This window comes from Pelophylax lessonae (genome assembly GCF_965119305.1).
Source record: "Pelophylax lessonae genome assembly, chromosome: 8".
Lineage (NCBI taxonomy): Eukaryota > Metazoa > Chordata > Amphibia > Anura > Ranidae > Pelophylax > Pelophylax lessonae.
In genome coordinates this window covers 280,203,034-280,230,346 of record NC_138775.1, presented here as the reverse complement: position 1 = coordinate 280,230,346, position 27,313 = coordinate 280,203,034, and the positions used below count along the sequence as shown (strand labels likewise).

Genomic DNA, 27,313 nt, shown 5'->3' with positions numbered 1-27,313 from the left:
TTAATGAGGGATTCCTCAAACGGATAGCGTCTAGCAATACGCTTGGAAATAGTAAAGGTACGTTTAGAATGATCCCATTCTCCTTTAATTTTATTACCAAAACACTTGGGTACAGGAAAAACCTTTACCGTTTTGATGGGCTTGTTAATACCAAAGGGAATCTAAGATCTCACAGGAACACTGGAGAAAAAAAGCGGTCTAAAAAATCTTTTCTAAGAAAAAAATCCTGCCAGGACCGAAGATCCCAGCAAGGTATCTAGGTCCTTACTCCTGACTAGACAGAAAAAAACTGATTTGCTGAGGCAGAGAGAGAGAGGATATACCCTCGGGGACTGCCCCTAGGGTGTGGCCAGAGCATTTTATTTCCTGTCTAGTCCTACTCCTGTGGAGGCAACATAAACCCGAAGGTACTGTATCACCGAGGACTACGTCTGTCAATGAGCGATAGAGAAATAAATTTTGGCCTAAATATATGACAAAAATTTAATATATTGGATATTTTTTAACAGTCAAAGTTGAAAATGTCAATTTTTTGCAAAATTTTCGCTCTTTTTTTTATTAATATCGCAAAAAATAAAAAGCGCAGAGGTGATCAAATACCACCAAAAGAAAGCTCCGTTTGCGCAATCGTCAGTTAAATTCGCGCAGTGCCAAGTTGAAAAAAGTGGCCTGGTCATTAAGCAGCAAAATCCTCCGGGGCTAAAGTGGTTAACAACCACCAATATTAGTAGTTATTACTTCACTCCTCTGCAGCTCAAGCCTTGGATATCAGCAGCTGTGTTGCGTGTTAGAGGGATACTGCTGATGCCATCAACATCTCAGCAACAGCCTGTGGTGTCACTGGGCTACGCGGCACGTGCCACGTCTTAGGTGAATTTGGGTGAAAAGCATTTCCAGCATGAACACGTCTGGGAAATGCATGCTCAGCCAGAAAAGTGACTCAGGCAGAAAAAAAATATGACAGTAGTTCTGCTTCTACGTTATCTGTATTAGCCAATGCTCACAATGAGTCATTTCAGAGAACGTAAGTAAAGAGGGGATCTTTTTTTTTTTTCTTTTACAATAACTCAGATAAAAGACGCCCATCAAACGTTACAGAGCATTTCAAACCCATCTCACCGGAGTGAATGACGACCACCACCATCCAAACCAACTGAGACCAACGTAAGTGGGTACTAATATTTACAGGTAAAGTTGATACAGGGAATATCAGATTGCCTCTCGGGGGATCAGGAAGGAATTTTTTTCCCCTGCTGTAGCGAATTGGGTCATGCTTTGCTGGGGTTTTTTCACCTTCCTCTGGATCAACCGCGGGTATAGGATTGTGTATATGGGATTGTATGGTTGGGTTTTCGTTACTGTTTTTTGTTTTTTATTGGTTGAGGCAGATGGACTTGTGTCTTTTTTTAACCTAACTATGGAAGTATATATGATAATGTAATCATCATTTAGCATAGTAAGATCCCTCCTGTCCTGTGGTTTCTATTAGTGATCGACCGATACCGGTTTTTCGTTGCCGATACCAATATTTTGGCCAATGCATATCGGTATCGGCCGATATTTTCATACATTTAAAAAACTTTTTTTTCTTTACAGGTACTGTTGTGGAGGGATCTGGGGGTCTAAAAGACCCCAACCCCCTCCTCTGCACTTAAAAGCATTCAAAACGCCATTGCTGGTAATAGGCTGCAATTTGACCTGTGCAAGTTCATTTACAGATCTCTATTGAAGTCATCCCCAAATTCACCAAAAGTAGTGCAGGAATTACTTTTAGAAATCGGTGTGACACCGCAAAGTCGGCGTCGCACTGTTTGGGACGCTCCAATTGCAAGCAATAGGCTTTGACTTGACCTATCAAATCGTGCTGATGTGAATGGGAGCTTAGTGTACGTGGGTTTGAAATACTTCCACGATTTCAAAGCCGCATTTCAGTCCAACTTTGGGGGCGATTTCAATTACATCTGTGCAGGTTCTTGCACAAATGTCTATTGAAGTCGCCCCCGAAGTCACCAAAAGTAGGGCAGGAACTACTTTTAGAAAACGGTGCAACGCCATAAAGTCGGTGTTGCACCGTTTCGGACGCTCCAATTGCAAGCAATAGGCTTCCATTTGACCAGTCAAATCGCGCTGATGTAAATGGGGGCTTAGGGTACGCGGGTTTGAAAAACTTGCACAAATTTCAAAGCCTCATTTCAGTCCGACTTCGGAGGCGGTTTGAATGACATCTGTGCGGGTTCATGCACAGATGTTTATTGACGTCGCCCCTGAAGTCACCAAAAGTAGTGCAGAAACCACTTTTGGAACCAATTGGGACAGTGCTGTTGCCGGCAATAGGCTGCGATTTGGCATGCGATTTGAAACATCAAATCATGCCGCTGTGAACGGGGGCTTATTGTCAAAGCTTAACTGCTTGCCGACAGCCGCACGACTATTTACTGCGGCAGTCAGCCCAGTACAGGCAAAACCACGTAGGGCTACGTCGCTCGCCTATGAGCCTCTAGCCCCCGCTCGTTCCCTGACATGCCCGCGCGAGTGACCGGCGGCTCCGATGTCCGCCGGTCACCCGCGATCTCCCGGTGGAGAGGGAGAAAGGCAGACGGCTCATGTAAACAAAGCCGCCTGTCATTCTCCCTGATGTAACAGCGGAGATCATAAGATCCTGCTATGTAGGATCGTATTTCTCTGTGGTTACATCACTAGCCACGCCCCTTTACAGTTAGAATCACGCCCCTAGGGACACACTTAACCCCTTGATCACTAATAAAGTTAACCCCTTCCCTGCCAGTGTAATTTTTACAGTAACAGTGCATATGTATAGCACTGATTACTGTAGTAATGTCACTGGTACCCCCAAAAGTGTCAAAAATGTCAGTCAGGGGTCCGATCTGTCCGCCGCAATGTCGCAGTCACGCAAGAAAAAAAAAAAAAAAATCGCAGATCGCCACCATTACTAGTTAAAAAAAAAAAACAATAAAAATGACAAATCTTTCCCTTAGTTAGTAAACGCAATAACTTTTGCGCAAACCAATCAAAATACGCTTATTGTGATTTTTTTTTACCAAACATATGTAGCAGAAAACAAATTGGCCTAAAATGTTAAAAAAAAATTGATTTTACATTTTTTTTTGGAAATTTCATATAAAAAAAATGTGAAAAATATTTTTTCAAAATTGTCGCTATTTTTTTGTTTATAGCGCAAAAATTAAAAATCGCACAGGTGATCAAATACCACCAAAAGAAAGCTTTGTTTGTGGGAAAAAAAGGACGTCAATTTCATTTGGGTACGGCGTCGCACTACCGCGCAATTGTCTGTTAAAGTCACGCAGTGCCGAATCGCAAAGTAGGCCCTGTTCTTTGAGCAGGAAAATCCTCCGGGGCTTAAGTGGTTACTTAATCAAGTTGAAGTTAGAAGCTGATTGGCTGCCATGCACAGCTGCACCAGATTTTTCACTCTCTAGTCTTATGCCTCGTAAACACGCAACGATTATCGGCCGACCGATCGGCCGTCTTTTGTCCAGTGTTGTTGTGTTGGTTGAAATGTGCTCTAGACTGCACACTAATTTTCTCGGCCAACAAAAAACAACTTCAGAAGTGATGTCATGTGCTGGTTTACTTTCCGTTTGTTTTTTCTTCTCTGAGCATGCCCAGTCTTGCTTATCAGATTTTTGTCTGCCGAAATCTGTACTGACTGACGGAAAATCGGCCGTTCTGTTGGCGGCCAACAAAAATTTTATAGCCTGCACACAAGATTTTTTTCGGCCGAAAAGTCGGAGTCGGTTGTCCAAAGCATCATACTAACAAGCCGAAAATTGGCCTATCGGACGTTGGCCGAAAATTCACGGCCAACTATCGATGCGTGTGTACGAGGCTTTAGTAAATAAACCGGATTGTGTTGTTACAGTGTAATAATACCAAGAATTCTCCACAAATTCACTGTAATTGTCCTTGGAACTGGTAGAAAATAAATGATGCTCTTCCATATCTCATGAAATATTTTGTTTTGCAATGTGTTGAAAATAAATGGGTGAAGTGGCAGGACCGTATCAGGAAAAAATGTAAATTAAATTGTTTTTATACTCTTGAGGAATCAGAAAATGAGTCAATAGATATGGTATGCTTTTTTTTTGTTCTAGGATTGTGTCATTCCATCCTGGGTGGTACTTCCACAAGTCGAAAAAAAAAAAAAAAATTGGTCAGAGGTTACATTGGTTCAAATGTCTTGTTTAATTATCAACTACAGCACGGTCTGTGGGTAATCTCTGTGATATATATAGCTTAATTACAAGGCACCGCAGACACACTTGAAGCAGAAGTGAATAACATCTCCCTGGAAGAAGCACCAAGATGAAGCTCCTCGTACTCCTTCTCCTTCCCCTCGTTCTCTCAGCGACCATCGAGAAAAAAGACGAATTCAACTTCGAATCTTTACCCACAGAACCCAAACCCAGATTTGCAATGCTGGACGACGTCCGAATTTTAGCCAACGGCCTCCTACAGCTCGGCCACGGCCTGAAAGACTTTGTCCAGAAGACGAAAGGCCAGATCAACGAGATCTTCCAGAAACTCAACGTTTTCGACAAGTCCTTTTACGACCTCTCCGAACAGACCAATGAGATCAGGGAGAAGGAGGAGGAATTGAAAGTGAAAACCTCGAGGCTGCAGGAGAACAATGAGGAGCTCAAAAACCTGTCAAATAAAATCTACTTCCAGATAGAACATCTCGTGCAAGATAAAGCCCAGCTTCAAGATAAGATCGTCAGGTTGGAGGAGAAGCTGAATCAGATTTCCGAGGGTCAACCGGATGGGCAAGACCACAAAGACATAGCTTCACTGAAAGTAAGTGACCTGTATAAGCCCGTTCCTTCCTGTATGTGTATTGCATTGGATAGAATCGATAAGGTCTTCTGCATTAGATGTAGAAGAAAAAGCAATCTCCTTGATACAACACACACTCAAACTTTTTCTGGTTTTTATAGGTTCATTCCACCAGCTAAAGGTTGAAAGAAGAATTATAAAAACTCTAAACTATATGAAGGACTACATTGTGGTGCCTACACATACATTTAGATATCCCATGACTAGGATGTCTCCAGCCTTCCCTTCAGTCTTGCACAGTTGTGTCGGCTTCTCTCATGGACTAAAATGGCTTACTCTGACTTTATCGCACACTGTGAGCTTCTCACCATGTGCGTTAGAAGCCGAAGCAAGTCAGATAGAGCCCACCTCATTTCCTGACTAGAGGATGTCCAGCATGGTCGCTTTTGCTTACTTTTATACGCCCCTTGGGGCACTATTTCTGATAATTTTCCCAAACTGACCTTAATGAGGGGCACAATTCCTCCCAATGACACCAATCATAGGGTGGCTAAATTCCACCCAACGACACCAATCATGGGGGGCAAAGTTCCTCCCAATTACACCAATCATGGGGGGCTAAATTCAACCCAACGACACCAATCATGGGGGGCAAAGTTCCTCCCAATGACACCAATCATAAGGGACATAATTCCTCCCAATGACACCAATCATGGGGGGCAAAGTTCCTCCCAACAACACCAACGATAGGGGACAATTCCTCCCACTGACACAAAAGATGGGGCATTGGCTTTTTTCCACTGATATTGAGACTTTATTTTCCCAATGGCCATAGTCTGGCCCCCTAGAAGCCTTAAAAGTGGATATTTACCGCATCCGAGGACCACAAACCAAAAACACTATTTAAATTAATTTTTATTATTCAAAGCAAACTCACTAATTCATCCATGTCTCTTTGCTTTATTTTGTTGAGAAATCACTTTGAAAAACACCCCTTAGCATTTCTGGCCGTGGCTATTTTGAGTAAAGGCAGATGATTCATGTAGCGTTTACTTCCTGGAATCCATCTGCCCTTAGCTCAGGCATGCAGTCAGTAGAGTGTGCTTAGCTTAGAAAACCCTTCCTCCTCTCCTTAAAGGGATTGCAAAGTCTCGTTTAAAAAAAATATATAACAGCCATATTATACTTCCCTCCTCTGTGCAGTTGGTTTTGCATAGAGCAGCCTGGATCCGCCTCTTCTCAGGTCCCTCATTCCTGCTCCTGGCCCCTCCCTCCTAGCGAGTGCCCCCACAGCAAGCAGCTTGCTATGGGGGCACCCAAACTGAGCTGCAGCTCTGTGTGTTCATTCAGACATTCAAGTCGCAATGACTTCAAAGTAGTCCCTGCACTACTCTGGGCCGATTTTAATGCGTTTTGAGGTCCAAAGACATAGGCATTGCTTCAAGTCCAGCCAAAATCGTGGCAACAAAACCGCGGTAAAATTGCGAGACTTTTAGGTTGCACAAGTGTGAAAGGAGGCTTAGAGATAAAGTACCAGTGGTCCCAATTGATCAAGTCATTAGGTGAACAGATGGCAAAGCCCTGCTTGGAGATGGGATGTATCTTATATCTGAAGCAGGGCTTTGCGGCTAGGGCTTTAAGGCTCCATTCACATATAGGCGTTTCAGATCGCGGGCAGAATTGCCACGATTCTTCCCGAAATCCTGAACAACTGCAAGTCACGAGACGCCCGAGCGATTCCCGTGACTTGCAATGGCACCCCCAAATGCAGCGTGATTTTGCCACGATTGTCGCCCGACAAATCGCGGGACACCTGATGCCCAAAAGAAGTTCATGTACTTCTTTTGGGCGTCCGACACGCTGCGTTTGGGGTGCCATTGCAAGTCACGTGAATCGCTCGAGCCTCCCTGCAACTTGCAATGGTTCGGAATCGCAGGCAGAATCGCTGCAATTCTGCCCACGATCCGAAACGCCTATATGTGAATGGAGCCTTAAGCTAGTAGGAGCAGTGCACCCTTCTCCAGATCAAGAAAACAAAATGCTGCTCCTGCTTAACCACTTGCCGACCGGTCACGTTGACCGTACTGCGGCAAAGTGGTTCGTTATCCTCTAGCGACGTAGACCTATGTCGCTGGACTCCACCTCCTGTAGGCGGCGCTCCCGTTGTTTTCAGTCACAGCGGGAGTCGAGCCAGGGGAGGAGCGACGGCGATCGCCGCTGCTCTTCCCCGATCGTCGGGGAATCGAGTTTGGAGATCCGCCCGCCTGTGTAAACAGAGCGGGCGGATCTCCTAAGTGACAAGGAGTGACAGATTGCAGTGTTCAGCATAGCTGAACATCCGATCTGTCCCTGACTCACTCAGTCACCTCCCCCCACACACGTTAGTAAGCACCAGGCATACATTAACCCCTCCCTCTCCAATAAAACCCCTTCCCTGCCAGTGTCATTTTTACAGTAACAGTGCATATGTATAGCACTGATTACTGCAGTAATGTCACTGGTACCCCCAAAAGTGTCAAAAATGTCAGTCAAGGGTCCGATCTGTCCGCCGCAATGTCGCAGTCCCGCAAAAAAAAAAATCGCAGATCACTGCCATTACTCGTTAAAAAAAAAAAACACCAAAAATGACAGAAATCTTTCCCTTAGTTAGTAAACGCGATAACTTTTGCGCAAACCAATCAAAATACGCTTTTTTGCGATTTTTTTTACCAAACATATGTAGCATAAAACAAATTGACCGAAAATGTTAAAAAATTTAGATTTTTACATTTTTTTTTTGGGGAATTTCATATTAAAAAATGTGAAAAATATTGCTATTTTTGCAAAATTAACGGTTTTTTTTTTTGTTTATAGCGCATGATCAAAAAATCGCACAGGTGATCAAATACCACTAAAAGAAAGCTCTGTTTGTGGGGAAAAAAAGGACGTCAAATTCGTTTAAGTACAGCGTCGCACGACCGCGCAATTGTCCTTTAAAGTCACGCAGTGCCGAATCGCAAAATACCCCCTGGTCAGGAAGGGGGTAAAATCTTCCGGGGCTTAAGTTGTTAAGGGCACACAGAACTACAAAAAACAAATAAAAAAAAAAAGGAAGGAAGAGAGGAAATAGAAGCCATCTGTGCCTCAGGGGCTCACCATGATAATGGGTTACAGTTCGAGAAATCGTGTGGGTGGTTGCGCTGACGGGAAGTAGTCTAGCCATGGGTGCCAGGTGTGTAAAAATGTATCATGTGTATCTGTTAAATATTGCCGGCAGTTTCTCATTCACCAATGTGCTGTGCATCCTGCTTCTTACCTCATCAAATTTGAAAGTCGGCGCCTTCCACGCTTTTGCGATTGTCTGCTTCGTGGCTGAGAAGCGATGGGTCACTAGTGTGCGCTCACGCCAGTGCTGTATCTTGGCCTAGGCCAGCAAGACCCAGGCCTAGGGCAGCATTTTGCAGGGGGGCAGCAAAAAAGCTGTTGGTGCTGCACTGATATGCTGCCCTGATGAGCACTGATATGTTGAACTGATGCGCTCTAATATACTGCACTGATGGCCACTGATGAGGCAGAACTGATAAGCTGCACTGATAGGGCTGTACTGGTAAGGCAGCACTGATGGGCACTGATATGATACACTGATAGGCTGCACTGGTGGTCACTGATGGGGCTGTACTGATGGCCACTGATGAGGCCGCACTGATATGCTGCACTGATGGGCATTAATGAGGCTGCACTTATGGGCACTGATGTAGCTGAACTTATGGGAACTGATGAGGCTGCATTGATGGGCATTGATAGACTGTGGTTGTGGTCTGTGGTTTACAGATGACAGGGCGGGTCATAAACAGGAAAGGGTGTGGCCTTTACAGGAAGGGGTGGGTCATATTTAAATTGGGGGGGGGGCAAGTTTAGTCAGGCCTAGGGCAGCACAGAACCTAAATACACCACTGGCTCACGCGTGTGTCAGATTTTATTGCTGTCTGTGTCCCCGTTAAGGAGATTAACCCTTTTAATTTGCCCCATTTACTGCTATCATTAAAAGTAAAAAAAAAAAAAAAAATCCCAACTTTTTGGGTTTTCCCCTCGAAAAGTAATAGAGGAAAAATCTTCCCATGGCGTCCACCTCAACTCCCCCATTAAAGTGGTTGTGAAGCAGCTTTATACCATCCTGTCTGGTCTGTTTAATAATCCTGTGTGTCTGTGTTTTAAAAAAAATAAGCCGCTCTTAACCGGTTTTCAGAGCGCCGATTGCCGCTGACGTGACCCGCTGGCTCTCTCCTCTCCCTATTTGACAGCTGCCTGCAGTGGGCGGGGCCTGAGGATTCCCCACTGATGTCAGTCAGGGAGGAGAGGCCAAGAGGAGGAGAGAGGCAGCGGGTCACGTGAGCAGCGATCGGCGCTCTGAAAACTAGTAAAGAACGGCTTATTCTTTATAAAACACAGACACAGGGGCACACAGGATTATTAAACAGACGGCAGACAGGATATGAAACTTTAAATAAAACTACAGCAGCAGGAGGGGAGGGCACTGACACAGGAGCAGACTGGCAAGGAGGGGAGGGAGGACAGGAGGAAAGCTGTGGATGACGGAGGCACATAGACTGACCATGGTGTGTCAGGGCTCAGCAGCCATGATATACCGTGGTCAGTTTACAGAGGGGAGGACATAGCCAGACGGGATCAGCCAGGTATTTCAGGTGATAGAAGGGGACAAATTCACAGCATGCTGTATAACATGCTTTAGGGCAGTGATGGCAAACCTTGGCACCCAAGATGTTTTGGAACTACATTTCCCATGATGCTCATGCACTCTGCAGTGTAGTTTAGCATCATGGGAAATATAGTTCCAAAACATCTGGGGTGCCAAGGTTCGCCATCACTGCTTTAGAGGAAAAGGATTAATTTTTATTTTTTTTAGGTTAACCAATTCTTTAAAAATAAATTCCGGCTTTACACAAAAAAGTTATAGAACTGTATCTTTTTATAAGACTTTTCAAACTAATTTAACTCAAACTCTGTAAGTTTATGTACTAAATAAAAGAGCATCAGTGCTTGGCCGTCTGAGTGGCTGTCAATCATTGTCTTTTCACTACTAAACTTTGATCATGTAATATCATTTGTATAGTAACGAATTAAAGAGTAATTATTGCATTGGAAATGATTGTGATGCTGCATATCAAACAGGAAAGGGAGCTTACTGGTTGATACATTTAACACAGTTTTGTTAAATATGATGCCTGTTGGAGCAACAGGAGATTAAAATGTAAAATAAACAAAATCATTTTTCTTTTTTACAAAAAAAAAATATAAAATAAAAATAAATTGTGCCGTTTTTCCCTTTAAAAATAAATACTCGCAAGTCGCGGCTCGTGCGGTGACTGACGTCGCCTTCATGACATTGTCAAAAAGGGGGGGCGCATGGGCGAGCATGGGCGAGCATGGGTGACCCGCCCCCCGAAAAAAGTTCTGTGGACGCCCATGAATAGGGACATTGGTTCTGGTGACCTGGGAGTTCCAAAGGAATCCCATTAATTTGCTGGGATTTCCTCTCACTTCCTGTTTGGCTATGGAACAGGAAGTTAAGGAAAATCTCTGCAATGGGACACAGATGGCGAACAAAAAAAATCTGGCAGGGGTTATAACCCCCCCTATCCAACCCCCCATTACTCTATCCAAAAAAAATAAAAAATTGGCTATAATTCTACTTCAAGAGAAGAAAAAAAGTGACGGCATTTTTAATAAACGTTTGCTACTTGCTCCAGGGATTTGTTGCCAGGTGAGTGTGCATTACCTTGCAGTGAACTCAGCATTGCAGGAAAAACTCAAATTACACAATAAATTTGCTTTTCAAAGTCTCACACTGGGCAAATCCTTATCACCTAACAAAGGGCAGTGAGTGAGTGAGCGATCGATCGCCCAGAACAGATGTTTTCTCCGAGTGAAGATAAGGCACTACATCAACACGCACTACATTTCTTTTACAAAGCCACTAATGTACTAAAAGTAAATTCTGTTTTTAGAACTATGTGGAGCAGCAAGATCATCACATCCAACGGCTGCTGAAAGTGGTGCAAGATCAGAACTCGCAACTCGATCACCAAAATGAGCAAATAAAGGACCTCGAGGAGAAGGTGAGAACAGGCATGGCTGAAGGAGATTTGGGGTTCTTTCATACAGGCATTAAAAAAAAAAAGTTGGGTTGGGTTGTCTGTTTACTGCTTTTCAACCACCTGATAACCACTTCACCTATGGAAAATGTACCCCCCTTCCTGACCAGGCCATTTTTTTGTGATACGGCACTGCTTTACTTTAACTGACAATTGCGTGGCCATGCGACGCTGTACCCATAAAAAATGTATTCCCCCCCCCCCCACAAATAGAACTTTCTTTTGGTGGTATTTGATCACCTCTGCGGCTTTTATTTTTTTGAGCTATAAACAAATAAATACCATCAATTTTGGGGGAAAAAAAACACTTTTTTTTTTACTTTCTGCTATGAAACATATCCAATAAAAACAAATATATATATATATATATATATCAAATTTCTTCATAAATTTAGGCAAATATTTATTCTGGTATATATAAAAAAAAACCCAATAAGCGTATATTGATTGGTTTACGCAAACGTTTTACGGCACTGCATTACTTTAACTGACAATTGGACGGTCGTGCGACGCTGTACCCCAAAAAAAATTGATGTCCTTTTTTTCCCCACAAATAGAGCTTTCTTTTGGTGGTATTTGATCACCTGTGCGAGATTATATATTTATTTCAGCAACTCCATCTCTCTTACAGGTCAGCAATTCCAGCTTACATGAGGGTGTCAAGATATCATCCTCCAGCCACGGCCTGGATACTCACAGGTCTTCATATTCCAATGACTCCGAAGAGCAGACACAGAAACCAAACGGTAAATATCTTCCAAGTGGTTATGAGACATGAGTTGGCGTCCATTGGGGCTGGTCAGCTCCAGTCACACCAGGGCGTTCTGAATAGAGGGCGGAATCGTGATGCGTTTGTGATGACATTATTTCTCGATAGCACCCCAAATATGGCGCAATTTTGCCGCAATTTGTTGTAAACAAAATCGTGGGATGCCTGTTGGCCAAAAGAAGTTCTGGAACTTCTTTTGGGTGACAGGTGCCCCGCGATTTTGTTAGCGCATTTGTCGTGCGTCAATCGCTGCAAAATCGTGCCGCGTTTGGGGTGCCATTGAGAAATAATGGCATTGTAAACATGTTGCATGTTTTGCCGCGATTCTGAATCATAGCAATTCCACTCGCAATTCAGAACGCTCAGGTGTGAATGGAGTCTAGAGGTCCAGTGACTGAGAGAAACTAGTCTTGCATTATTCAAATCACATCATATTGGGATTTTTATGGTGCCAAAACGCAATATTTTTTTTTTCCATTAATATCATTTTTATTTTACACACATTAACAACATGGTTAAAAAATATACATTATCCATATACAGCAAAACATCACAGATAGTTACTGTTTCTTCTGTATAGGCTACACCAGTGGTCCTCAACCCTGGCCTACAGGGCCCACTAACAGGCCAGATTTGCAAGATAACTGAAATACATCCCAGGTGATATCATTTGCTGCTCAGTGATTGCAGTACTCTAGTCTGCATCTCCCCAAGGTAATACTTAAAATCTGGCCTGTTAGTGGGCCCTGAGGACCGGAGTTGAGGACCACTGGGCTACACTGTTGTTCCTCTGAGTACATTTGAGGAACAACAGTGTAGCCTATACAGAAGAAACAACTAACTGATGTTTTGCTGTATATAGATAATGTATATATTTCTTTTAACCACTTCCACACCGCCCTATGTGTATTTACATCGGTACTGTTAAATACCGGTGTAATGGCAGCAGATAGCTGCCATAACCCTAGGCCCAGTATTATGAACTAAAGAGTGCGTGGCTAGGGGTCACTGAAAGAAGATTGCCAAGGCAGACACCTGGCTCTTTATGGTACTCAAAGCCAACTTCCGAACAACACCCCGTTGAAGAAAGACTAAGATCCAAGCCACAGAAAAGGATCGACTCACACCAAGAAATGTACGCTTTCCACGTACGATGGTATATCTTCCTGGAAGATGACTTCCTCACCTTCACCATAGTAGGGATCCCTTATTCAGACACACCTCTATACCTCAGTACCTGGCTTTCAATAACTAAGCCATTAAAACCAGTGACTGTAAAGCAGGATGGTAGAATACCCTTGGGACAACTGGTCTTCTCCGAGAGGAAGCCCCCAAGGAACGACTTTACGGCCACTAGGATGATTGGAAGATCCTTGCTCTTGATTCCTCACAGGAACTATGGAAGAAGCCTGAACCTCGGATTAAACTGGCTTTACCGTGGCCGTTGGACGCCTGCGGCGTCTGCCAGAGGAACCCGTGATCTCGCCACGAACTTCGGTATACTTATGTGGAGCAGAAACTGCTAAAGGAGCTGTGTGTAAGATTGTGCAAACAGAACTGTCTTGAAGGTGGATACCACCAGACTCAGAACCTGTATGCAAATCGGGAGAGAGAACTATCTGTGTGACAGCAGCCGGTGAATCATGGCCTGTGGTTCCTGAAATTTGTCCAGAGGAAGGACCACCCTGGTCAGAATTAAAATAAGACCTAGGTAATTCAATTCCTTGGACAGGGACAGGGGGGACCTTAGGTAGTTTGGACTTTACCTGAACCTTTGCAGGAATTAAATCCGCACAAGGAGACTCAGGACCTATAAAAACCTGAAAAGAACAAACTTTGCCCACCTTTCTGGGTACCCCCAAAAGAAACATTTTGCGGATCTCCTTGAATCTCACAAAAGAAGTCCACGGGGCCGGAAACCAGCAAAAATGTCCTCCCACCCCAATAATGAGTGAGGGCAGACCTTCACGCTAAAGGGGTCTCATCTGCGGGTCCGGAGAAGCTAGCTCTAGGCTTAGCAGATCAAGGTTGCTTGAAACCTCCTGGGGAACATTTGAAAGAGCTATTACCCTTATTCTCAGTCCCAGAAGCACGAAAACATTTTCTATGGGCTGAGAAGGAGAGCCCCTGTTTGCGACGAGGCTCCTTCACTTTCTTGGATTGGGGCAGGAAGGTACTCTCCCCCCCCCGTGATATCGTTAATGAGGTCATCCAGGGTAGCCCCAAACAGGCGGTCGCCTTGAAAGGGCAGATCAACTAGAGCTTACTTAGAGGCTTGGTCTGCGGACCAATTCTTAAGCCACAGCACATGCCTAATCACCACCACTGAAACCGAAAGATTGGACAGCAGAGGAGCTGTATCCAAAGCTGCATCACAAAAAAACTGCAGTCCATGGACCAAATGGTCCGCCAAATCAACATAAGCAGCGGGGAGCTGCAAAACGTTTGGGGAACCCGTTTGGGTGATTTTGGTTGTTCCCATTCCTTACAGCACAGGTGTCAAACACAAGGCCCGTGGGCCGGATGCGGCCCCCCAGGCCATTTCATGTGGCCCTCACACCTCTCCTTCACCCCCCCTTGTCTTTGCCCCCACCTTATCTCTGTAGTCGGCAGCAGAGTGGAGAGAACTCCTTTGCTAGATCCTTCACTCCTCTGTGCAGCTGCAGAAAGGCTTTGCTCACCCCACTTCTCAGCAGTCCACAGCAGAGAGGAGGGTAGAACTCCTCCTACAGATGCAGCACCTCTCTGTGCAGCTGAAACACCACCTTGCCTCTCCCTCCCTGGTCTCAGCATTCAGCAGACTTTGGAAGCTGACTCCAGCCCTCCTCTGGTTCTCCTCCAGACCCTGCACTTCTTCCCAGATCCACCCAGATTTTCTTCCTGGCAGCAGCACAAGGTAAGGGGGTGCATTGTGATGTAAGGAAGGGTGCAAGACTCTTGACGTCTGATGGAGGGGGGCTCTTGACATCTCATGTAAGGGGGCGTGGGGTGCTCTGGACATCTAATCCTACAGATCTAACCGGCCCTTTGAGGTCAACGATAATGCTGATGCGGCCCGCAATGAAATTGAGTTTGACACCCCTGCCTTACAGGAAAACCTGTCAAAATAAAAGCACCTAATAAAACACCTTTGGAGTACGAGGTGACTTATGCGTACCAAAGGACACAGCCACATCCATGGCTACATCAGCCACATCCTCCAATTTTAAAGTCTCATGCACTACAGTGATAAGTGCATCTACCAGTGCTTTTTCATTCGCTGCTGTGACCATGAAGGAATAATCCTCACTATTGGATGGATCTGGGGGTGTGATATTAAGTCCCCCTGGACAACCGAGTCCACAGCGGCATCAGGCTCAGAATCAGATGAGACAGACTGAGCAGAGGAAGGTGGGGGATGCTTCCTCCTGGGCCATTGCCCACATGCCACTTCCACCTGGGACACAAAGGACTGCAGGACCTCCTGCAGTGCAACCATGGGAAACTGGGGTTTCCGAGGGACCTGCCACCTCCATGAGGGGGTCAGTGGGGGAGATGTGACCCTGAAGCTCCATAAAGAAAAGGAAGACCTTGCAGTACAAAAACAATCTTTTGGCATCACTAAAGGATCCCCTCAAGGCTCAGGGTACCTATCAGCAGAGAGAGAGAGAGAGAATCAACAGGGACCCCCTAAGGACTCACCCTACCGACCGGAGGAGTGCAGAGAATTGGAACCCAGCATCATCATGGACACCATCCCTGTTCATATGTCCCGGGCACAGGAAGAGGAAACTGAGAAGGAGGAAGAAGAGGAGCTTTGGCATCCCCACAATGTTTTGGTCATCTCCATAGTCTCCTGGACTAAGGGGAAATGGCCCCCGTGACATCATCGTCTACACAAACATGGCCGCCAACCGGAGACCAGTCAGACAAAGGGAAAATGGCCACCATCAGCTACAAACGCTGATGCATGCTGCCAGGTTCTTCCCTGCCCCCTCTGCAATACTGCACCCTCTGCAAGGGGACCCCCCCTGAAGGTAGGACACACATTAGGGGAGATTCTGCTGCGCACTCTGCACTGGGACCCCTCTGCACTATACCCACACTGCAAACAGTAGGGCATGCACCTAGGGGTCTCCTACACTGGGACCCCTACAGACTACCAGGGCAGGACACACTATCCCAGGACCCTTACAGATTTGGGATAGCAAGGGAGACTCCAGGGGTCTCCGCTGCATTCTCTGCCCTGGGACCCCCACCAGACTCCAGGTCCAGACAGGGGGGGAAAGGGAGCGGGGGAAGCCCAGGTCACTGAGGGATTTAAGGATGGAAGGAGGGAACCTGTATCCACCCTCTAAAACCACCAAAAGGGAGAGGGGGTACTGTACTTACCCTTCCAAGGTGCGGGTAGCGCTCCACACAGAATTCTCGCCACCGAAGTAGGGGATGCCCTTACCCTAACCGTAAGGGACAGAGGGGGTGCAGTTTGGCATCATTGCCCTGGGCGCTGGGTGGCCTTGTCCTGGCCTTGTCTCGGAACTGGCAACATCCACATGTCTATGCCTCTTGAACACTGGGGTGTATTGTATACTCAAAATACAATCTTTGTACAATTAATCTTAGATTTACCAAAACTATGGAGCTGATTTACTAAAACTGGAAAGTGCAAAATCTGGTGCAGCTCTGCATAGAAACCAGCTTCCAGTTTTTTTTTTGTCAAAACTTAATTAAACCAGCTGAAGTTAGAAGCGGATTGGCTACCATGCACAGCTTTACCAGATTTTGCACTCTCCAGTTTTAGTAAATCAACCCCTAATGTAATATAAGCACCCACCCTACCTGACCAACCATTTTGTGTTTAATAAGGCAGGCCCTTGCACTACATAGTTTTTGGTAGATCCAAAACTAGTATACAGTAGAGGAATTCCAGGGTCTTGCAGAAGACCGTTTTTTTTATTGCCAACATTTCGATGATGCTCAGTCCATCTTTCCCAAGACGTTTTTGGTAGATCTGATGGATATTGTAACTCTTTCTTACATAACTGTAAGAATTGCATGGATTTTGATACCAATGTCTGGCATTTCAGATTACCCACGAGACTGCAGTGATGTTTACAAGCAGGGTGAGAAGATGAGTGGAATCTATACCATCAGACCCACCAATGGGACAGAATTCAGAGTCTACTGTGAAATGACTCCGGGTAAGTCTCAAAAAGAAAAAAAAAGTTCAAGAAACCCTGTTACGAACGTAAACTTCAGGTAAAAGCACAAAAAAGCATTTTTTCTTTTCATAATTTTTTTTTAAATTTAATTGTGAATTTTTATTTACACAACTTGCTAGAAAAATTTACTAATTTCCTTAAAACAATCCCCTTCTTTACACGCGAGTCCTCTCCTTGTCTGGGAGTGTCTAATTACTCTTTTTGACGGCCCAGCTCCTTCTCCCCTCCCAACATATCCTTTTGGGCTAGGTTCACATTATATATGGGTGCGGGACCGCGTGCATGCTTTCCCGAACCCGCATCAAAAACATGCTGCTGTTAGCAGAGGTGCGGGGGTGCCATTAATTCTTAACACCTTGGCGCCGGCCGTGCACAAATATGCGGCCTCTTGGCGCTTGGTCCTTAGCGCCGAGGAGCCACAAATTTGCGTGAATTACTGCCAATACACATGTGCTGAGAGTGTGTGCTTCCGGCACAGTTACCATCGCCTAATCAAAAGCTTTCAGACCACGCAGCCGCCCCCCGCCTGCCGGCGTCATTAACTATCTGAAGGGCCGGTGGGCGCAGGCACTAAGAGGTTAAATTAAAGGAGAAGTGCAAAGCCACTTCTCCTGTGGATTACAGAATTGTAGTCTGTTCTACACTACTGTGACTCATTTTCAGCAGACAGCATCACAGAACCAGTCCAGGCTCTGGAAAGATTGCAACCATATGGTCGAGATTAGCCCACATGCCTGGAACGGAACCCGGTTCAGCCAACCGCCGGGAGCCTGAGCCGCCTGCTCCCGCCCCCTCCACAGCCCAGCATTTTAGTAAGCACAGGGGGCAGAGCAGAGAGCCAGTGGCTAAGCCAGTCACCAGCTCTCTGCTCAGGGAGCTCTGAAAACCATGCGATCTACGGTGTTCTGGTTCTCAGTGTCGGAGCCGCCGGGGGACAGATGCAGTATCGGACCAATGTTGCATCCAGCTACGTAATTAGGATTCTAAGAAAAAAGTGATTCCCATACTTCTTTTTTAAAAATTTACAAAATTACAATCACAAATGCTCCTTTGGCTTAATGGGTAATAATTCCCAAAAAACACACTTCAAATTCTTGTGGAAATCCTTCCCAGTAGAGTGGAGGCTGTTATAGCTGCCAGAGAACTCAACCTATATGAGCTTGTCGGACATTCCATTCCAATACCATGGCCATAATTTGTAGTCAACCCCCCCCCCCATAACTACAGATTAATGGCCATAGTATTGGAATGGAATGTCTAACAAGCTCATGTAGGTGCTATGGTCATAGGTCTACAAACGTTTGGCTATAAAGTGCAGCTTTCTGAAAGCTTCTGTTCTTCCCAAGTTAGCACTTGACCTTGGCCCCACCTGCACTATCCTACTGTACCTTGCCGATTTTATTGCGGCCATATACTACTGTAAGTGACCAACAGAAATGTGGAAGAAGGAGGGGAATGACCAAGCTTTGACCTCTTTGAATAAAGTTATTACATAACAGAGCACCCCAACATTCTTTTTAGTTTCCTGTGCTTAGTTTGTTGCATTTTGTGTATAGATTCCCCTCAAGTTAATTGGAAACAGTTGGGGGGTTGATTTATAAAAAACCGAGTGTGCAAAATCTGGTGCACCTCTACATAGAAACCAATCAGCTTCCAGGTTTATTGTCAAAGCTTCATTGACCAAGCTGAAGTTCAAAGCGGATTGGCTACTATGCACAGCTACACCAGAATTTGCTTTCTCCAGTTTTAGTAAATCAACCCCAGTGTGAACTGTAGCGCGCCCACTTCATGAATAAATTCCTTTTGGGTGAAGATACCCTTTAGTCAAAGAACACAGCGGTATCTACCAATGTTCTAGGTGTTTGAGTTCTTTTCTTTTTCCCCCCAAGGTCACTCATAGTTATTCTTCATCTCTTTAAGATGCGGCATGGACGGTGATCCAGAGACGAGCAGATGGCTCTGTGGAGTTTAACCAGACTTGGGAAGATTACAGCAGTGGTTTTGGTGACCTCACCGGTAAGTTTAATTTCGTAATCTACTGTCTGTGGCTCAAATCCCTTCAACCCTGTCCAAGAGTAAACCCATTCATACAGTCCCTGCTGAGTCATGCCAGCCACTCCTGGACTCAGCCTAAAATACTTAGATTGGGATGTATAGTCCTTTTATGTTTTAATTATATGTTCAAAAAAAAAAAAATTCTATAATCCCACATTTTATATATAAATATATCATACTTAGAACATACAGACAGCAGTTAGTGAGTGCCAAACAAGATCTGCAGCTTTCTCTAGCTTTTCTGTGCAATATACCTGAAAAGCAGGGGAAATCAGACTACATACAATTCCAAATAAATCAGAGCAGAGGATAGGATACCAGTGTTAATATCAATAAAAATATTTGTGTCATCATTTTCATCAGCGGCATTTATTTATATATATATATATATATATATATATATATATATAGCAAACTGGTACAGACTAGTATTCTAGGGTTTCCCTTCTCCCTCAGTTTCTCTTCTTCCATTTGCTAATGTGACCCTAGTGCTGATGGAGAAAGGATGAAGAGGAGTAGATAAGGATGCTGTGCAAGCACCCCTCATTCTCCTCATCAACCAGTGATGTCAGTGGTTGGCAGGGTGCCAGTGGCTTGACCCACACAGTGCCCAGGATTGTCAGGATGCCAGTGGCTTGACTAGTACAGTGCCCAGGGTTGTCAGGGTGCCAGTGGCTTGACCCGCACAGTGCCCAGGGTTGTCAGGGAGCCAGTGGATTGACTAGCACAGTGCCCAGGGTTGTCAGGGTGCCAGTGGCTTGACCCGCACAGTGCCCATGATTGTCAGGGTGCCAGTGGCTTGACCCGCACAGTGCCCAGGGTTGTCAGGGTGCCAGTGGCTTGACCAGCACAGTGCCCAGGGTTGTCAGGGGGACAGTGGCTTGACCAGCACAATGCCCAGGGTTGTCAGGGTGCCAGTGGCTTGACCAGCACAGTGCCCAGGGTTGTCAGGGTGCCAGTGGCTTGACCCACACAGTGCCCAGGGTTGTCAGGGTGCCAGTGGCTTGACCCACACAGTGCCCAGGGTTGTCAGGGTGCCAGTGGCTTGACCCACACAGTGCCCAGGGTTGTCAGGGTGCCAGTGGCTTGACCCACACAGTGCCCAGGGTTGTCAGGGTGCCAGTGGCTTGACCCGCATAGTGCCCAGGGTTGTCAGGGTGCAAGTGGATTGACCCGCACAGTGCCCAGAGTTGTAACTCTACAAAGTAAAAACCTGTGGCAATTTGTTGCCATTTTTAGCCATTTTGCCAAAGCACCCCTTAAGGACCCAGGAGGCACACCAGGGTGCCACGGCACCCTGGTTGAAAAAGTATGTTCTAGAGAAATGCCTAAATAATGAATTGCAATTTAACTAAATCCATTCGATTTTAGTTGACTAAAATATGACTAAAACTAAAGCAATTCAGATGACTAAAATACGACTAAAACAATTCGAATTACTAAAATACGATTAAAGCTAACAATTTGGACAACAAAGGAGCACAACTAGGGACTTATTGTCTTCCCTGTTTACAGTCTTGTGTCTGACTGTGCAAGGGATAACCGGAAGCTGATATTAAGACTCATTCAGGTACTTCTATCAGCTGCATTTAATATACACACAACGTCAATTGGTGTTTTATATCTGCCTGGAGTTCAGGACAATAAAGGACAATTGTAAATTCTCTACTATTGCATGAGACACACCACCACCCGTCATTGCATCATGCAGTCAATGTATCCCTTTCCATTTATCTAAAAATGTACTTGCAATTTTAAAAAGCCCATCGCGCAACCTCAGCTAGCCAATCAGCAAGGACATCCCTGGGTCAGACTGAAACGCCTTTGTTTGCCCTAGTTAATTAATCACAGGTCTGAGCTCCAAAATCAACTCATACAAACAAGCCGGCAGTCAATGACATTCTTCACCAGCGGGATACTGGGTCAAAATTCATCACACCGCACTCACTGCACGTGATAAATGAACAGGACCATTCTGTATGCCAGCATCCCTGAATATAATAAACAGGAATTTCCTGATTTAAAGTGTAACTAAATCCCAAAAACAAAAATGTAATAAATTTCAGCTTAGCAGTCTTTAAAAATGGTGGCTGCATTCATTTTCACCTGGTGGTCCGGCAGTAACACACCTCCTGTCTTATGGTGACAACGCTCACCATATTGTATGTGAGCAGTGAGCCATGGTTGTCACCCTAAGACAGGACTACACATCTTTCTCTCATCATCCCCGCTACATAGTTAAATACATAGTTAGTCTGGCTGAAGAAAGACCAAACAGTTTAATAAAAGGGGAAAACAGAAAAATCATACAATCTTATACCCACAGTTGATTCAGAGGAATGCAAAGGACCCCAGTAAAGCATGATCCAATTTACTACAGCAGGCAAAAATTATTTCCTGATCCCCCCCGAGAGGCAATCGGATATTCCCTGGATGAACTTTACCTATAAATCTTAGTATCCAGTTATATTATGTACATTTAGAAAAGAATCCAGGCCTTTTTTAAAACAATCTACTGAGCTGGCCAGAACCACCTCTGGAGGGAGTCTATTCCACATTTTCACAGCTCTTACTGTGAGGAAACCTTTCCTGTATTTGGAGATGAAATCTCTTTACCTCTAGACCAGCAGTCTCCAAACTGTGGCCCTGGGGCCGAATGAGGCCCTTTGCTTGCTTTTATCTGGCTCCTGAGGCACTCTTCCTCCCACTGATATCACGGATGGGGCAAAATTACCCTAAGACAGGACTACACATCTTTCTCTCATCATCCTCGCTACATAGCTAAATATATAGTTAGTCTGGCTGAAGAAAGACCATACAGTTTAACAAATAAAAGGGGAAAACAGAAAAATCATAAAACTTTTACCCACAGTTGATCCAGAGAAATGCAAAGGACCCCAGCAAAGCATGATCCAATTTGCTACAGCAGAGGCAAAAATTATTTCCTGATCCCCACGAGAGGCAATCGGATATTCCCTGGATCAACTTTAACTATAAATATTAGTATCCAGTTATATTATGTACATTTAGAAAATAATCCAGGCCTTTTTTGAAGCAATCTACTGAGCTGGCCAGAACCACCTCTGGAGGGAGTCTATTCCACATTTTCACAGCTCTTACGGTGAGGAAACCTTTCCTGTATTTGGAGATAAATCTCTTTACCTCTAGACCAGCAGTCTCCAAACTGTGGCCCTGGGGCCGAATGAGGCCCTTTGCTTGCTTTTATCTGGCTCCTGAGGCAGTGCCATCTTAAGAGCATTAAAGGGCCCCAGGACAATGCATTACACTGGGGCCCCGCCTACACAATCTCCTTAAGTTCGGTGGCATGCACATGGGAATCAGGAATAATGTTTGGCTGGGGCTGGGTCGCTAGGCAGGTGGGCCCCCCCCCCCCGGCCAAGTGGGGCCCCCGGGCAACTGCCCAGCATGCCCATTCGGTAAGATGGCCCTGTCCTGAGGCACTCTTCCTCCCACTGATATCATGGATGGGGCAAAATGATCTCTAACAGCAAGTCTTTAACTATCTCCTGTATGTAGTGTCTGACAGTCTTCTGCAACATTCAATTCTCTAAAGATTATCCACTCCTGGCATCTGTGACAGATAGGTCCTCTCTGACACTCTGCTTTCGTTTTCTAGGTGAATTTTGGCTGGGACTTAGGAAGATCTACTCCCTGGCTCAGCAAGCAGATTATATTCTGCACATTGAGCTCCAGGACTGGAAGTACAACACTCGATTTGTGGAGTACTTATTCACCCTCGGCAACCAAGATTCGAGCTACACACTACAAGTCTCCCAGGTTCTTGGGACCATCCCCAGCGCTCTACCTGAATTCACACCACTCCCGTTCTCTACCAGTGATCACCACTCGCAGCACCTCAAATGTCCCTCTGAAACATCTTCAGGTAAGGTTCTCATTTTTTTTTTGTACAAAAGTTTTTATTAAAGAAAAAGCATAAACATACATCAGAGCAAGGTATGTGTGTACAATGCGAAAAATGGAACATATGAAACAGGTAGCAGCAAAACAAGATACAAACATAGGGCGTGAGGCAATCTTAAAACACTGTAAACTAGATGGAATTTGTCAGCAAAAAGTAGTTAAAGCGGAGTTCCAGCCTAAACACACACTCACCTGTCCAACGGTCCAGCGATACGGCCGCCCGAAGCCTCGCTCTTCTCCCTCTCTGTCTGCGGCGCCAGCATCACTGGTGTGGGCACCCGGCTGTGACAGTTGTCGGCTTCACAGCCGGGTACGCACTGCGCATGGGCAAGTTGCGCTACGCGTCGTAAATTGGCCGGCAATCTTCTGGGACCTCTGACATGTCCCAGAAGATTGCAGGGAGGGAGGGGGAGAGGAGAACTTCCGCTCAGGGTGCTGCGGCGCTCCGAGCGGAAGTGGGAGCGGGTACATGTCAAAACTAGGTACCCGCTCCCCCCCCCCAAAAAAAAATGACATGCCAAATGTGGCATGTCAGGGGGTTAGAACTGCCTAAAGCGGAAGTTCCACTTTTGGGTGGAACTCCGCTTTAAGCGGGGACCAAAAGTCCCCCAGTGACACATAGTGCAAAAAACAACAGGAGGAGAAATCCGAGAGTGTTCCATTAATCAGATATAGTCATGGTCTTAGAGTACCGAGCAAAAAGAAGGACGGCACAAAGAGACAAAAGGAAAAGAAAGGAAAGAAGAAATGAGAAAGGAAAACAAACAAAGAGGGAGTAGACAATAGAAAGAGGCAAAGAGAAGGGTGGGGAAGGGAGAGCTGGTCCTGCGGGGCGAGCACTCGGGGGGCATTATATGGAGAGGAGAGTGGTCTGAAATCTAGAATGGGCAACATTCGAAATCCAAGGATCCCACACCTTAAGAAATTTGTCATGAGAATCAGAGGCTATAGCGGTAAATTTTTAATTGATTAAAATATCATTCATACGATTTTTGACCGCCTCAAAGCTAAGCAACGGGGTCTTCCAGGATCGGGCGATTGTCAATTTCGTAGCTATAAACAAATGCTGGGCCAACTGGCGTTGCCTACGGGATAGGTCAGGTATAGGCTTGCATAGAAGCACCTCAAACAGGTCCCTCTTCAAAGTGACCTGAAAAATATTACAGAGCAAAGCATAGATCCTGATCCATAGTCTGCACACCTTAGGGCATGTCCACCAAATATGCGCCATGAAGGTTCTAATTTTTTTATGTGAAAAAAATCTACTCCGACTCTTAGACCAACAAACTCAGAAATGGCAAAGCCCTGCCATAAACCGAGCTGCTGGTACAGCATGTATGTACGAAGGCCAAATATCCTTTATAAAAGACTTGTTCAATACAAAGAAAAAGCTGATCTGAAAAGAACATGGTTTTTAATTTCTTTGATGGCTAGCGAGGGGAAGGTTTAGAACCTCAGTCAAGTTTATACTGCTGTATTGTATCCCTACTTATTCTCAACACTTAGGCTCCATGTACACGGGACGCTGGAAATGGCCGTTTAGGAGCAGTTGGGCGTTTTTTTCAGAAGCCCCTGAACCCATCTACATTTTATCTTATCTGTCCATGTACACCAGGTCGTTTACAGTCATTTGCAGGCAGTTGCGTTTAGGGACTGTTTTTAGAACGCAATTATTTGCGTTCGAACGTGTGTTTCCCGGCGTTTCAAACGCACAAACGCGTCCGAACGTGTCTGAACGCGATGACCCGCGTTTAGCGTTCGCGTTTTTCCATTTTAAAGGGGAATAATTTTTATGACCTCTAGGAACGCTTCTAAACGCAAATGCCCGCAAACGCGACTGAACGGACGTTTCAAACGTCCTACAAATTCCAGCATTCAAAGGGACTTTTAACAACGTCCCGTGTACATGGAGCCTTATAATATGGCACCAAATCTGTAATTGTCCCAACTTGGTCCTTACAGTGTTGATACAACCATATACATTACACAGAGTAACACCTAACGCATTTTGTCCAAAAGAGCTTCCTCAGGATTCGAGTATAGTAGGGGTTATGTTCTGCAAAATCAAAAGTACGCCCATTCATTTTCAAGTCACATCTCTAATATGGTAAGGCAGCCAGACCAACAATGGGGTTATCAATTTGTAACCACCCTCACTGCTTTAATCCAGCAATATGCTGTACAGCCCTCTCTCAGCGGATGGGATTCCCAAGAAACTCCACTTACAGTGATCTTCCAAACATACATAGTAAGGGTTGCAGCTTGCCCTGTAATGTTGTGGCTGATATTGCCAAGTAGAGTGGTCCGTGGACTGTCAAAGTTTACACCGTTTAATTTTATCATGCTGAAAAATTATTAGATCTTTGATAACCTTTGTATTTTTAGCCCAACACAAAGGATTTAAAGTAACTTCTATTTTTGCAGGAGGGTGGTGGAAAGCTACCTGCGGCGGAACCAACCTGAATGGAAAATACATGAAACCAAGGTCTAGAGCAAAATCAGACAAGAAGAGAGGTCAGGGGTTGTTCTGGAAACCCGAGAAGGGCAGGATATACTCCCTGAGGTCTTCAAAGATGATGTTGTACCGTACTGACCTGGAAAACTTTGACTAGCAGAGAGAGCAAAAATATTTCCTGAACATTTGCACCACAACTCGGGGGGCCGAGAAGTGAGATGAACATACAAAATCACACAGATACGCACAGCTAAACTGGACTGAGTCTCAAGGAAAGAATTCTTTTCAACTGGTTACAAAAACAAGAACCAAGCAGTCATGGCTGGTCCTGACACTAATCCGGGTAATGGTAGGCAAGTATTGAAGGATACTGATCAATAACACAGCACAGATAAGCAGTTGGATTAATCTGGTGACAATTGTGAGGGAAAGCACATCTTTATGTAATGTATTATTGGAAGTGAGCTCCATCCCTGCATGAAGCCCAATTTGTGGGCATTCCTATGGTGGAGCCCAAACGCTACCACCCCTTCTGCTGTCAGTGTCAAAGATGAGCGCCATCGCACAAAACTATTTATAAAATGTGTATCCTGATGAGCACCGGGGGTTGAACAGAAGTGCAGGGAGGGCCAGCGTGCTGTCAATCATGGTAACTTAGCACCAATCAAAACGGGACAAAGTACTACATGTAGGGAACTGTAGGAACCTACGAGGACTACGATGAACTTCTTCTGTAAAGCAATAGTTCCAGTTTGCTCACATTTTGGTGCAGATCAATTTTATGTAATGTGTAGGTCTAACTGGCCGGATATACTAGTCCGCGGTTAGGGAGGGTCCACACTACTCAGGTGTTGGTAAATTTTGTTGACCCAACAGGTCATTATCTGTGGCCACAATAAAAATTACATACATGAATAAGCCTGGTCTGCAGTCTCCCTGAGCAATGTTTATTTTTAGCTTTGCTGTGAACAAGCTGCTCCTGGCCACCATTGCAGAACACTATTTTGAGAAGGGAGGCCTGCTCTGCATTGGGCTGAATGAGCAACTTACATGCTATGCAGCAGGACATTAGCATAGTTATGGAAGGCTGCAGACCATGCTGTTGGAAATGGCCCTTGTGTTCAGAGAAAGTAACTCTCCACTTTGGCATTCTTGCGGGATCTGCAGGGGCAAGTACCATGCATAATTCATAGAAAAAGTGCAGAAAACCTAAGGTTTCATGTACATGAGGTCTACATTTACTGCGGCCACAGGAAAAAGCAAGAGGCAGCAACAGCACGGCCAGTGGTCAAAATGTTCCTATCCTGAACGCGATTCTTCCTTGTTGAGGAGAGGGAGGTTGATGTGCACCTAAACGCGGCAGCTCCTAAACTCTGCTAGAAAGCCTATGTGTACATGGACCCATAGGCTTTTATGGAGTTGAGCTTAGGAGCTTTGGCAAGAAAAAAATGCCAAAAGCTCCTAAACTCAAGTCTAGGAGCTACTAGTGTACATGAAGCCTAAGTGCCGGTTCACACGGAAGCGGCACGACTTCGGGGGCGACCTGTGAAGTCGCGTGCACCGCGACTTCGGCACAACTTGCACGGACTTCATAAAATGAATGTCTATGCAAGTCGCTCCAGGTCGCCCTGAAGTAGTACAGGACCCTTTTTCTAAGTCGGAGCGACTTGTGTCGCTCCTATTAGAACCGTTCCTGTACTACACTATGGGACGCGACGGTGCGTGACTTGTCAGGCTGACCAAGTCGCCTGACAATTAGTACTAGTGTGAATGGACACTTAAAGTACCAGCAGGCTTTACAGAATAGCAGTTTCTTCTGAAGTCGGTACAGCATAGGTCAACCTTTCTCAACCAGGGTTCTCTGGCACCAACGGGTTCCTCAAACTAATAAATGGGCCAAATACCAAGGAAATTAGACACTCTG

General features: G+C 45.2%; 2 protein-coding genes across 6 annotated transcripts in view; one reads left to right on the top strand and one right to left on the bottom strand.

The window, feature by feature from the left end:
* The window catches only part of DOCK7 (dedicator of cytokinesis 7), a 329,839-nt gene that overhangs the window by 187,155 nt on the left and 115,371 nt on the right, over nucleotides 1–27,313 (bottom strand). The gene's annotated exons all lie outside the window — the stretch shown is intronic.
* Nucleotides 1,071–25,896, top strand: ANGPTL3 (angiopoietin like 3). The gene is made up of 8 exons (XM_082265165.1): nucleotides 1,071–1,164; nucleotides 4,134–4,836; nucleotides 10,821–10,931; nucleotides 11,599–11,713; nucleotides 16,803–16,916; nucleotides 18,858–18,953; nucleotides 22,630–22,896; nucleotides 25,359–25,896. The coding sequence occupies exons 2-8, from the start codon at nucleotides 4,345–4,347 to the stop codon at nucleotides 25,544–25,546; spliced, it is 1,383 nt and encodes a 460-aa protein (XP_082121291.1). The 5' UTR covers nucleotides 1,071–1,164; nucleotides 4,134–4,344; the 3' UTR covers nucleotides 25,547–25,896.

Bases quoted from the DNA above. Each gene is read 5' to 3' on its own strand.
- ANGPTL3 (XM_082265165.1), top strand. From the start codon at position 4,345: ATGAAGCTCCTCGTACTCCTTCTCCTTCCCCTCGTTCTCTCAGCGACC. The intron at 4,837-10,820 runs GTAAGTGACCTG...TTCTGTTTTTAG, and splicing joins AAGACATAGCTTCACTGAAA to AACTATGTGGAGCAGCAAGA. The intron at 18,954-22,629 runs GTAAGTTTAATT...TTCGTTTTCTAG, and splicing joins TGGTTTTGGTGACCTCACCG to GTGAATTTTGGCTGGGACTT.